Genomic DNA, 12,044 nt, shown 5'->3' on the forward strand with positions numbered 1-12,044 from the left:
TATCCAGGATTTGCAGAAAGGTTTTATATATGAAATGTTTGTTTTAAATGTAGTATTTGGTTTTAAAGATTTTGGTTTATTTCTATTGCATATTGACTATACTAAAGATAGGATTTCATCACATCAGGAGAGATTTCACGGTACCGAAAGTACCGGTACCAAGGGTCAGTCAGTACCGGTATTTCGGTACCAAAAATTGGTCGGTAATACCGGTATTTTCGGTACCGGTACTACCGGTACTACATCCCTAGTAGCCGGCCCACATCATCCGTTGATCGGCGGGAAGTTTCGCTACGAGCTCCTGAAGCAGGGATGGGTTCGAAAGATGAGCGCGTTCATTCACCCAAGGAAGGTTTATGAGGCAAAAAACATGGAAAAATTGAGAGTTTTTGAAAATCGATCTTCCATACATATTGTGACCGGGGACTTGATCTTGGATAGAAATATGAAACGTCAAAAAACGCAGTAGGCAAGACAAAGTTTGCCGGGTACAGCTAGTAATTTATATAAAAATGCAGTGGCATACGTGGGACCGCCCGCTCATACCTCGCGAACGGAACGTCCGATTTGGATCGTCTTGGTTTTGTTTTGTTAGTTTTCACCAAAGGAAGGTTCATAAGGCAAAAAACATGGATAAATCGCGATTTTTTTGAAAATCGATTTTTCATACATTTTGAGCGGGGGCTCAACGGGGACCTGAACTTGAGGCGTCAAAAAACACAGTAGGCAAGACAAAGTTTGCCGGGGACAGCTAGTTATAATTTATACTTGCCGCTTCGATAAGGTAACGAACGGCGTACTTTTGCACACGATACCAAACAATTGCATTATGGTTCATAATGCAACTCATTTCGGTTACATTATGAATCATAATGCAATTATTAAATTGACAACATAATGCAATTGTCAAATTTCCACAGCTAGAGCTTGAAAAACTGTGACGGTAAATAATAGCACAGCTTGCTTGATCCAAACTTTGTGTCTAGCACGATGTTCGTTCCCATCGAGGTTCCCATTCAACCACTGCGAAGCACGATGGTATTGAAGGGAATGATCCAAGGAACGATCACATTCTTGTGAAAATTTCTCTTTCATTGCAAAAAAATTGTATGCAACTCGTTGCAAAACTCGATTTCTACAGCACTCGTCGTATGTATAACTCGTGCCGTAAAAATCATCATTTTGCAACTCGTTGCATAAACAACTATTATGTCTAAATTATTAGTTTTAGCTAAATCAAAATGTGACAGTGCTCTAGAGCACTAATCTGAGAAGCAGGCTTTGCTCCAGTGCGAACGTTTCGCCAAGAAAAAGAACATTGATCGAAATTTTGAAAAAATACTGGCAAATAAATAAACACTGGCAAGTAAATATTGTGTGGCGCCAATTTGAATGCTTACTAAGGGCACCGGGGAACGAACCGCCCAACGATTTTAGTCACAGTTCACGCATTCCGTACCCATTCATTTATTGCATCAGAGAATCAAAATCAACACGTGGCCGCGTGCATCGCCTGCGCGCGCCCTTTTCGAAATGTAAGGAGCTGGTTCCACGGCTGCTACACTCCACTGTGCATGCATTACATCGTAGCAACCGTCACCCAGGGCTTCTTCAAGATGCTATCGAACTTGTTTATGAGGTGAAATCGATTTTAGGCGTTGTTCCATCAGTGCGAATTTCAAGTGCAATATTTAATTACCTAGCTGGTCATAACTGGACTCGCAAAAATGTCCCAACCGTACGTGATCCGCGTGATGGAGGAGATGGGCTGGGGCTCGGACGGCGGTTTCATCCCGATAGCCAACGAGGAGAACAAGAAACTGCTGGACTATGTGAACCGGTTGGGCGATCGGAAAACGGACGGATCGTCCAAGGTGCAGGTCAGCGATCAGCGGTTGAACAATCTGCAGGCCCATCTGAAGAACGCCCAGGTGGAGTTTGATCAAAACCTGAAGCTGCTGGCGGAGGACAAGGGTCAGATCGATACGGAGCACGGGCTGCTGAAGCTGTCGGAGAACGATGGCGGCAAGATGCGAAAGATGGCCAAGGAGGTGCAGTACGAGCGGGAGGAACTGGAGCGGCACGACCAGCGGGCGCAAAGTGAGTGATTCGGATTTCCTTTTCTGTCGTTGAAGTTGATGGTATAATAACTGTGTCTCATATGATGGATCAATTACAAAAGGGTGAAATACGTAAGGCTGAAAATGTTAAACCATCTTGACTGATCTTGACCATCAAATTGAGGGGCCCAGAATCAAAAGGGTGTAAGTGACCATTTTGCGGAGCATTTTAAAAAAACTCGACAGATTTCCCAGATTTAAAGCTTTTAGGTACTTTTTTAAGATTATTTTTACGATGATTAGAAAAATAATAATAAATCGTAGAAATTTGGGTCGATTTTGAAACTCCATAAATTTTGTTTGGGATGAAAAATTGGTGAAAAACTTTATACCTCATTTACTCGAAAGTGGGTTTTTGTCACTTACACCCCTTTGCTTCTAACCTCCTCAATTAATTTCATGCATTTTTTTTTTATTTCAAGCCTTGTAAAATTCAGCTTTTTGTCATTTCATGCTATCATTCTCATAATGTTGTATTTGATAAATTAGCAAAAGTTGTTTAATCATTATTACACATCTTCACAGAGGATATGAAAAAGCTCACCTCCAACATGGAACGTTTCACGGAGCGCATCAAGTGGGCCAAAGCAGCACTAACCGAGTGGAAACAGGTGATGGGCAACGGCGAAGAAACGAACAAACTGATCGAAAAATACTGTAAGCTGGATGCGGGTCGAGCGGAAACCCTGGAAGCCAAACGGAAAATCCTCGAAGACAAGGTGTCCAAGCGGCGGACGACGCTGGTAACGCTGGCCGAAGAGTACCGCTCGTTGGAACAGGTACTGGAGAGAACATCTCAGCTGTACCGGCAGGCTCACTCCGAGCGTCGCCAGTTGGTACTGAAGTGGAAGGAGGCCGTCAAGCACATGAACCAACGCGAAGACGACATCAAGGAGGTCGAGGCAGAAATCGAGAAGGCGCGGGAGATCAGTGCAATGCTGAGCGACGACCTGCAAGCTCAGGTGGAGTTCTTGGAGGAACAGGAGCGCAACAACAAGGAAATAGAGCTGGGTATCGCCGAGTTGAACGTGGAGGTTTCGAAGTTGAGAAACCGCCTGAACGCGTTAACGGATAGTGTTCAGCTGAAAACGAACGAGTACCAGATAACACGCAAAGCGGTACAAAACGTGTCCAACAAGTTGACCGGAATGCGTAACAAGAATCGCCAGGCTTTGATGGAGGAGGCAGAGAAGGAAAGGCAGATCAACACCAACTTGAGCCAGCTGGAAGAACTGAGAGAAAAGTTTGAAAACTTCAGGAGTAAGACGTTGTGTGCTCAGGAGAGGTTGAGGCAGCTGAACGAAATCGTTGAGCAGGAAGAGAAGCAGATCAAGGTGCTCAGCGACGAAACGGCTCGACTGTCGACCGCACTGTATCGTGCGCAAACGCAACTCGTGTCCATGCGGGACGAGGATAAGCTCTTGAAGATAGAGATTCACTCGATGGATTCGGGAATAGTGAAGATCAAGGCAGCGATGAAGGTACAAGAGAAGGAAATTATCCGCCAAACTGAGATTTCGTACAGCGTTGATTACAATATGGAGAAAATCGAGAAGAGAATAGCAAACATGAAGGGCGAGAACAAGCAGGAGGGGACGAGTAGAGCGCACGCGAAATTAGTGCAGGCGGAAGCGATTTACTACGCGCGTATGCAGAATCACTCGTTGCTTCAGGCTCAGATTGCGAAAATTCAAATCGATTTCCGGAATTTGAACGCAATTTATCAGCAGGATTGTGTGGAGATTGAGAGAATGATCGGAAAGTTGAAGGAAAAGTCGTTGATGGTCGAAGGTGGTGAGAAGAAGATGAGGCAGTGTACGACGGAAAATCAGGAACGGTTGGTGGAGAAAAGTTTGCTGAAGATGCGTATCAACCAGATGGAGATGCTGGTAAATAAACAGAATGATAAGATGTACACGCTGGAGCGCCATCGAATGGAACTGGAAACGGCAATCAACGAGAGGTTGATCGATATCAAGTCACAGAAGGATATGCTGATGTTGAAGAAGAAGTATTTGCATGACGAACGGGCACAGTTGAAGGCGGATATTAGCGAGAGGACGTTGAAGATCGACCAGCTGAAGAACCGGTATGAGTTATCGTTGGATTTGTTAGGGAAGAACGATGACGGAAGCATTGTTACGGCAACACAGATTAAGATTCAAAACGCACAGGAAAAGTACATGCTGTTGAGAGAAGGTAGCGAGCTGAATGTGAAGATCTTAAAAGCGGAAGAGGATTTGAAAGCTCTAGAGAACACCTTGAAATTGATGAACTTTTCAAATGAGACGTACAAGCGTGGTTTTCAGAAAGTGGATGAAGACAATCCTGAAATTCAACAAATGAATAACGTTCAGAACGATTACTGTAAGGCATTGTCGGCGTTGAAAAGCGTGAGAACCGACTTGGCGTTTAACACGGAGAACTTGCACAACTTGAACGAGGAGAGGGAGGAAAGCGATAAAGCGTTGGAGGTTACAACGAAGGTTCGACTGGATAACAACGACATACTAATCAAGATTCAGAAGGAGTTGCTCGATCAGAAGACGAAGATTCAACGCGCGGAACGGGAACTTCGGTTGGCCATCAAGGCGGCCCGCGCAAAGACCCACGACGAAGACCTGCTGCATACCTTTCAGAAGGATCTGAACCTGAAGGAACTGGAAGAGCGCAACAACATGGCACTGCATCAGATGGCCGATTTGATTGAGATATTCCAGGAGCTGAATCCGACGGTGAACAAGTACTTCTACGACAAGGGTTTGCGGCTGCCGGTGGTACGGCGGGCCAAGAGCCAGATATCGTGGCGTAGCGAGAACTCTCCCGGATCGGACTACAGCGGACGGGACGAATCGGGATCATCGAAACAAGGTGAGTATGGGTAAAGGGGGAGCGGTGAATGTCTTAGTATCTCAAAAGCTATTCGGACACATTTTCAAGACTATTCAGGTCAACCAAACTAACCTGGAATTCATAAGTCCTGGTCTACGCTTGGAACAGTCGCCTTCAGACCTTCAAATTTCTGCTCCTTCAGTTTGGAAATGTCTACAGCAGGTGTTTTCGTTGCAAACTATGGCATTGCGTGATCCAATATGTTCCAAGTTTCCCTTAAAATCTTATCAGCTTTTCCAACATACTTTCGGGATATTCTAGATCAGCCAAACTACCATTGAGCTCAGAACTTCAGATATTCATAGTCTACCATATTTTCTGAATACTCTGGAAGGACAACCTATGACATCCAAACTGTCCTGCAATTCAGTCCAAGACATCTCTATAGCTATTACTGCAGCTGTTTGTTGATAAGTAACGTTGCAAAATCAAATAATATCTATGGCCGCTGTAGATCTCACGCTCAATACTCCTAGGATCCCACCCGATCTTTCTTTCTTTCTGAAATTTTCTTTCTTTTAGCATCCAAAATGTCCATGTGTTCGGCATCGACGCGTTCGTCCGACTCGTCCGAGAACATTGCCAAATCGTTCGACAACCGGATGAGCGCCGGGCTCTCGGTGATCCTGATCGACTTTCCCGGAGCCAGTGGTAGCAAAAAGTGCGGCCCCGGTGGAGGAAATCACAATAAGAAGTAACCCCCTATTTATCTGGATGTGTATGAATTGATGGCGACAATGACAACGGCAATGTTCTTTCACCTTCTATCCGTCATGTAAACCAAATATTTTTGTACATTTCAGTTGACCATCATTGTCAAATTTATTTTCATTGGCATTTTATATCATATGTACGGTTTTTGTGTGTGTGTTCGTAACTTCCATGCAATGTCGGAGTAATTTCGATAAAAAAAACTACTACAAGTACCTATTCCGTTAGCAATAGTTCGTTCGATATAAGTCTTGTCCGCGCAAGTCCCAACAGAAATCCAAAATCTAAGGAGGCTGAGTTTTTTAAGATGTTTTTTTGTGTGTGAATTTTACTGTAAGGAATATGACGGTTCTAAGCCGAACGTCATTCGGTGACGGTTTAATATCCTCTCAATGCCCACGTAGTAATAGTAGTACGTGTAAGGATGCAGTCCACGTTTTCAAAGTTTTTGAAAATTATTAGTTTTAATTTTTTTCTTAACATGGAAAAAAGAAATCTGTGAGTTTGAGGCTTTAAAATGTGAAATTCCTACCTACCTTTAAACCCAATGAACGTTTTATAAACAAAGGAAATGTGTTAAAAATATGAAAAAAAAAAAATCAGTTCAGAAAAAAAGTCTTATTTTAAAAATGTAAACAAAACAAAACATTGAAAAATTTCAAACTTTAACATCAAACTCCAAAGTTTTTGATTTGATTCCATGAAAAAAAAAAACACAAACTAAACTTTAGGACTTTTTTGAAAAGTAAGCCGCCCACTTGTGTACAGTCTGGAAACTCTAATGAATTCCAATTTGTTGGAATAATTTCATACAAATCCTAAAGAACAAAACCAAAATTCGAAACACATCCAGCGACGATTGCCAGATTTTCCCACCCTATATCATAACACTATCACTAACTTTGCTTGCATTGAATCACACCACGATTTACTGATTCGATGCCACCCCGATAGTTTGGCGCGGCATTTTACAACCCTAGGTTTATATGTACAGATACAATGACTACTTTTGATATCCTATTAAATGCAACATGCGTAAAAACGGTAGATACATATGTAGTTGGGTTTGATTGAATCCGAAAAGCATCTACTTTTACATTACATAGGTACAAGGTTTTTGAAATTGGTATTTTTTTTAGTGAAGAGTATACGGCTTTGCGATACACTGAAACGGGTTCTTTTTTTTTTCTCGGTTTGCCTCTCTGTCAACATCAAACTTTACCGTAGTAATCAGTATTCGTTTGTATCGTATTTTGCTTTGTTTTTGTTTATTGTTGGTAAGAAAGAATGCATTCCACTACTGATGCTGAGTGAGAGAATTTTTATTCGGGAAATATTCTACATAATTTTGTTCAATTATTGGCCATTGAGGTTGTGATAGAACATTTGTAATTTGGCTCTGTAATGCTTATAGAGCCTCTTGAGCTTCTTGAAAAAAAAATCTGAAAAAATGTGGAAGCAATCTGTGAGTATCAGGGGCTGTCCATAAACCACGTGGTCATTTTTTGGGACATTCTGAATCCCCCCTTCAACCCCCGCGTGTGGTCTTCCGTTCATGCATTTCTTTGTTTAACCACCAACATGATCACGTGGTTTAGGGATGGCCCTAACGGTAATGCTATTAAATTAACTGATTTTCAAATCATACGAACAATACGTACAAATTTATATGTAATAGAATTATGATTAGGTTAAGCAACATCACAACCTCAAGGGACAACGAAGGTAGGTAACACTGGGCTCGATTGCATTCGTTTTTGTTGTAATACTTTAGTTCTGGTTGAGTGCTCTCATACGGTCTGTAGGAGTTTTGGAAGATCTTTGTTGGATGATACCCAGACTCGTGTGTACTTGAATGAGTTAAGTTCTAATGTCTCCAATTGCTTAGCAGCTGTCAATAGGCTCCTAAAGCCCTTTCTAGATTTTAGGTTTAAATCACAAAATATAATCCAAGAGTGCATATTTACTCATTTTTTGACGTTTTTATTGGCCGTGGATGAAAATACATAATTTTATTTTTTAAATCTTCTGTTCCGCCTCTAGCTTATAACACATACTTTGAGTGATTTTTTTATCGTGTATGCCAGACAGGAACATTTTACGAAAAATGTCAAGTTCCAGCACGTCAAGGTCAACCTCAAATATCAAACTGGAGCTAGGGTAGCGAACCACTTGGCCAGCGGCCGATATTTTGGGCACTCTTCCTCATAACTCAGTCAATTCCAAACCAATTGACTTGAAATTTTGCACACGGCTAGATACTATACGTATCTCATCGCGTTCCAAAAACTGTGTCAATTGGTTCCAAATTGGCTGAATTATGGCAGAAAAGTGCCCAAAATAGGACCCCTGCCGAGATGGTTCCACTTCCCTGTTTACCATTAAATGGCAAAAAAACATTTATGCAATTCAGTATCATAATTTCTGTTTTATATAGCTCATTTCGGTATCATAAAGGTCAATTTTTCCGAACTGGTTCATTATGCAACTGTAATGAGTTGCATAATGAAAAATAGTTGCATAATGTCCATTATGCAACTCATTTGAGTTGCATTATGAACATTATGCAACTCAAATGAGTTGTATAATGAAAAAATCATTGCATAAAATGTTGTATGTTACTCGTTGCAAAATTCGATTTTCTCAGCACTCTTCGTATTTATCCAACTCGGCAAGCCTCGTTGGATAAATGTACGACTCGTGCTGAAAAAATCAACTTTTTGCAACTCGTCACATAAATAACTATTTTTTCTTTTTTTTTCATTATTCCTACGTTTTTCGAGTTTGAGTAAAGTACAATTCCGATTAGAATAACGTGCTTGATCGTATTATTCAATGAAAGCGTGATTTCGTCTTTAACTTTAGGACCCTTTTATTTGCTTTTCAAAGTTATAAAATATTGAAGGGCATATGCTTTTAAAACAAACGAAAACGATCATATTTTCGTAAATTTTCAACTGAATGAGCGTCTTTGTGATAGTTATGTATCAAAACATATTTCCAAATCGTTAAAAAAAAAAAGACACGGACACGTTCAATGCTTCCAGTGAGCTATTTGCTCTTTGAAGGAAGCACGACACTAGACAACGGACTAGCATGCAACGCCCAGTGGCACAGCCGAATACATTTCCTGACAGCTGCGGCGAGAATCGAACCCGCGCTCCTTAGCACGATGCGACTAAAGGTTTGGTGACCTTAGCTGCACGACCACGAAGCCACACTGGGTCTTGGGTCCCATTTGGTTATGCATCCCGTAATCCACTGGTTCTTCTTTTACGACAATGTTTTATCGAGTTTAGAAAGGCAATAATTTAGGTTTTTCATTATCAATGATTTTCATTGAGGCTTACGTCATTAAAAATATAAATTATTGCTAATGGAGTTGCCCATGGAGCTTCAAAAAGAATTTCCACCAAAATTTTCTGAAAGAACTTGCAAAGGTATTACCGGAGAAATTCCTAAAGATAGTGTCCAAAAATTATCTAAAGAAATTGTCGAAGGAATTTCCAAAGGAATTTCAAAAGCATTCCCAAATAATTTTTATGCAATTCAGTATCATAATTTCTATTTTATATAACTCATTTTGGTATCATAATGGTCAATTTTTCCGAACTGGTTCATTATGCAACTGAAATGAGTTGCATAATGAAAAATAGTTGCATAATGTTCATAATGCAACTCATTTGGGTTGCATTATGAATATTATGCAACTCAAATGAGTTGCATAATGAAAAAATCATTGCATAAAATGTTGTATGGAACTCGTTGCAAAACTCGATATTTTCAGCACTCTTCGTATTTATCCAACTCGGCAAGCCTCGTTGGATAAATGTACGACTCGTGCTGAAAAAATCAACTTTTTGCAACTCGTTACATAAATAACTATTATTGGAAACTTTCACTGAAGATGCTGAAGGAATTTCTAAAGGAATGCTGAAAGAAGTGTCAATGGAACAGCCGAAGGAATACTCGAAGAATAATATGCTCCAATGATATGCTGCGAAGCAATTTCCGAAAGAATCTCCAGAAGTTTTTCCGAAACAATCTATCAAGAAAATACTGAAAGAACATAACAACAAAAATAGTTTCTAAAATAATTTCCAAAGAAATTGCAGAACAAAAAACTTTAAAAGGAGATCTGGAATTCTCATAAAAATTGCCAATGGAATTTCCAAAGGAACTACTTGAATAATCTCCCAAGAAACTGTCGAAAAAATAAAAAAAAAATGCCGAAGGAACTCGTAAAATAATTAAATAAGGAATTCCCAAAGAAATTATCGAAATTGCCGAAAGGCATTCCGAAATAATTTGTCACAATTCTTATTGAAGTTCCTGACGCAGTTTTGATTGTATTTAGTGGCACAAATTTAGTGGCGTTGTGTATTTAAATTGACCCTCAAAATAGTAATTTCTACCGCAAGCCGTCTTTCAGTGTAGCTGGTCCCGACAACGGGCGTACTGCCGCCTGACTACTGTGATTCAGTACTTTTCGAATCCATAAAGGTCGGACCGGTCGGACAGACATACACACGGACGGATAGTCAGTTGTTGAATCGCGTGCCCGACAGATGAATATTGTACGTGCAGTTGGAAATCGGAATTCTTGGCACGCGAAAATCGATTTTCTCCCAAACCGAGCGTCGGGCGTACGTCGGGAAAAGTGCGCTGGATAGAGGGCCAGATCCGCTGCCCAGGGAACTACGTCCGACGTAAGGTTAAACGTATGGAGTTGGAGAAAACTCGATTGCCGCGTGTGGGGAAACTTCGGGTTTTAACCGCGACGACAATATGATCGCCTGTCATGCCTGTAACTCTGCAAGTAGGATTTCTACACTGAAAGACGGCTTGCGGTAATGACCAGCATAAAAATGTTTTCAAGCGCTTCTTGTGTGCGTTTCATGCCTCCCATATCAACCGGGTTGATAGCCGAGTGGAGCTCATCAAAAAAGCTTGTTTGCTTGTGATTCAATGGCTCCTTTATATGTATTCCAGAGGCTCCTCTAGATATGATCCAGATGCTTTTTGGATGTGATCTAGAGGGTTCTCTGAACATGATCCGGAGGCTCCTCCGGATATGATGTAAATAGAGGTTCCTCTGGGTATTTTTCGGAGACTCATCTGGACGTAATCCAGAGGTTCCTCCAGAAAGGATCCAAGGGCTTCTCTGAAGTTGATCCAGAGGCTCTTCAGGACGTGACCCAGAGACCGCAATTTTTTAACGCTAAGCAGTGGACAGATGTGCCGGACGATGTAGGGTACATCAGAACTGAAAAATTTGGGAAAAAGTTTTTAGTGTGGCAAGCCAAATGTTCATGTGGCTTAAAGAATTCTTCGTATTTCACAACGGGAACAATCAACGGTGAAAATAACAGAAAGAAATGCATCAAAAAACGACTCCTACTTATCTACCGAAAACATACGGATCCTTTTTTGTTTTAGGCGGATCTGGCATCCGCTTATTACGCTTCTTCTACACTAGAGATGCTCAAGACGAAAAAAGTCGATTTTGTCGAAAAATGACAAAATCCACAAAACTTTTCTGAACAGCGTCCTGTGGAAAGATATTGGACAATAATTAAGCAGCATCTTAAGAAAGATGGAAGAGAAGCAAGCTCTGTTGATTGATTCAAAAAAATTTGGCTTGCGGCACAACGAAAAGTTACGGAGAAAGTTGTGCAGAATCTAATGGAAGGTATCAAGAGAAAAGTCCGAGCGTTCTTCCGAAAAGCGAAGTAAATGTTCAAACTCACGTGAATTTGGCCACATGTATGTTGGTTGTCATTTATAAAAAAAAATAAACTTATGAATTTGTTCGAAAATACATATTTTCTATTGAAAAACAGGTGTCCACTTTCTTTAATGAACAGTCCTTAGAGGCTCCTCTAGACGTGATGAAGAGCCTCATCTGAACGATGTTTGCCGAGGTTCATTTAGACGTGATTCAGAGGCTTGTCTAGATATGATGCAATGGATTCTCTGAAGTTGATGTAGAGCTGTTTTGGACGTGATCCAGAGGCTCTTCTGGATGTCATACAGAGACTCCTGATGACGTGAACTAGGGGCTCATCGAAAATACTGCTAATGATCCAATGATTTTTCCAAACGTAATTCAGAAGCTCTTTTGGACGTTATCCAGAGGCTTCTTTGGAAGTGATCTAGATGCTTCCCTGGACATGATCTAGAGGGTTATCTAAGGCTGATTCGGAGGCTCCTCTGGATATGATCTGAAAAAAAAAAGATCTAGAGGCTCCCCAAGGCGTGATTTAGAGACTCGTCTGCACGTTTTTCCAATGCTCAGCTGCTCTGGACGAGATCCAGATA

General features: G+C 41.0%; 1 protein-coding gene across 1 annotated transcript; it reads left to right on the forward strand.

The window, feature by feature from the left end:
• The first annotated feature begins 1,622 nt into the window (after positions 1-1,622).
• LOC109402996 (coiled-coil domain-containing protein 39) lies at positions 1,623-5,837 on the forward strand. The gene is made up of 3 exons (XM_029868931.2): positions 1,623-2,100; positions 2,646-4,991; positions 5,535-5,837. Exons 1-3 carry the CDS (start codon positions 1,728-1,730, stop codon positions 5,708-5,710), a joined length of 2,895 nt encoding a protein of 964 aa, XP_029724791.2. The 5' UTR covers positions 1,623-1,727; the 3' UTR covers positions 5,711-5,837.
• Positions 5,838-12,044: the final 6,207 nt, after the last annotated feature.

Source organism: Aedes albopictus, chromosome 3 (assembly GCF_035046485.1).
Source record: "Aedes albopictus strain Foshan chromosome 3, AalbF5, whole genome shotgun sequence".
Lineage (NCBI taxonomy): Eukaryota > Metazoa > Arthropoda > Insecta > Diptera > Culicidae > Aedes > Aedes albopictus.

What these genes read in the sequence shown, in the direction of transcription:
- LOC109402996 (XM_029868931.2), top strand. Translation starts at nt 1,728, where the DNA reads ATGTCCCAACCGTACGTGATCCGCGTGATGGAGGAGATGGGCTGGGGC. An exon ending in GCACGACCAGCGGGCGCAAA is followed by an intron (nt 2,101 to 2,645) that starts GTGAGTGATTCG and finishes ACATCTTCACAG; the next exon opens with AGGATATGAAAAAGCTCACC. An exon ending in ATCGGGATCATCGAAACAAG is followed by an intron (nt 4,992 to 5,534) that starts GTGAGTATGGGT and finishes TCTTTCTTTTAG; the next exon opens with CATCCAAAATGTCCATGTGT.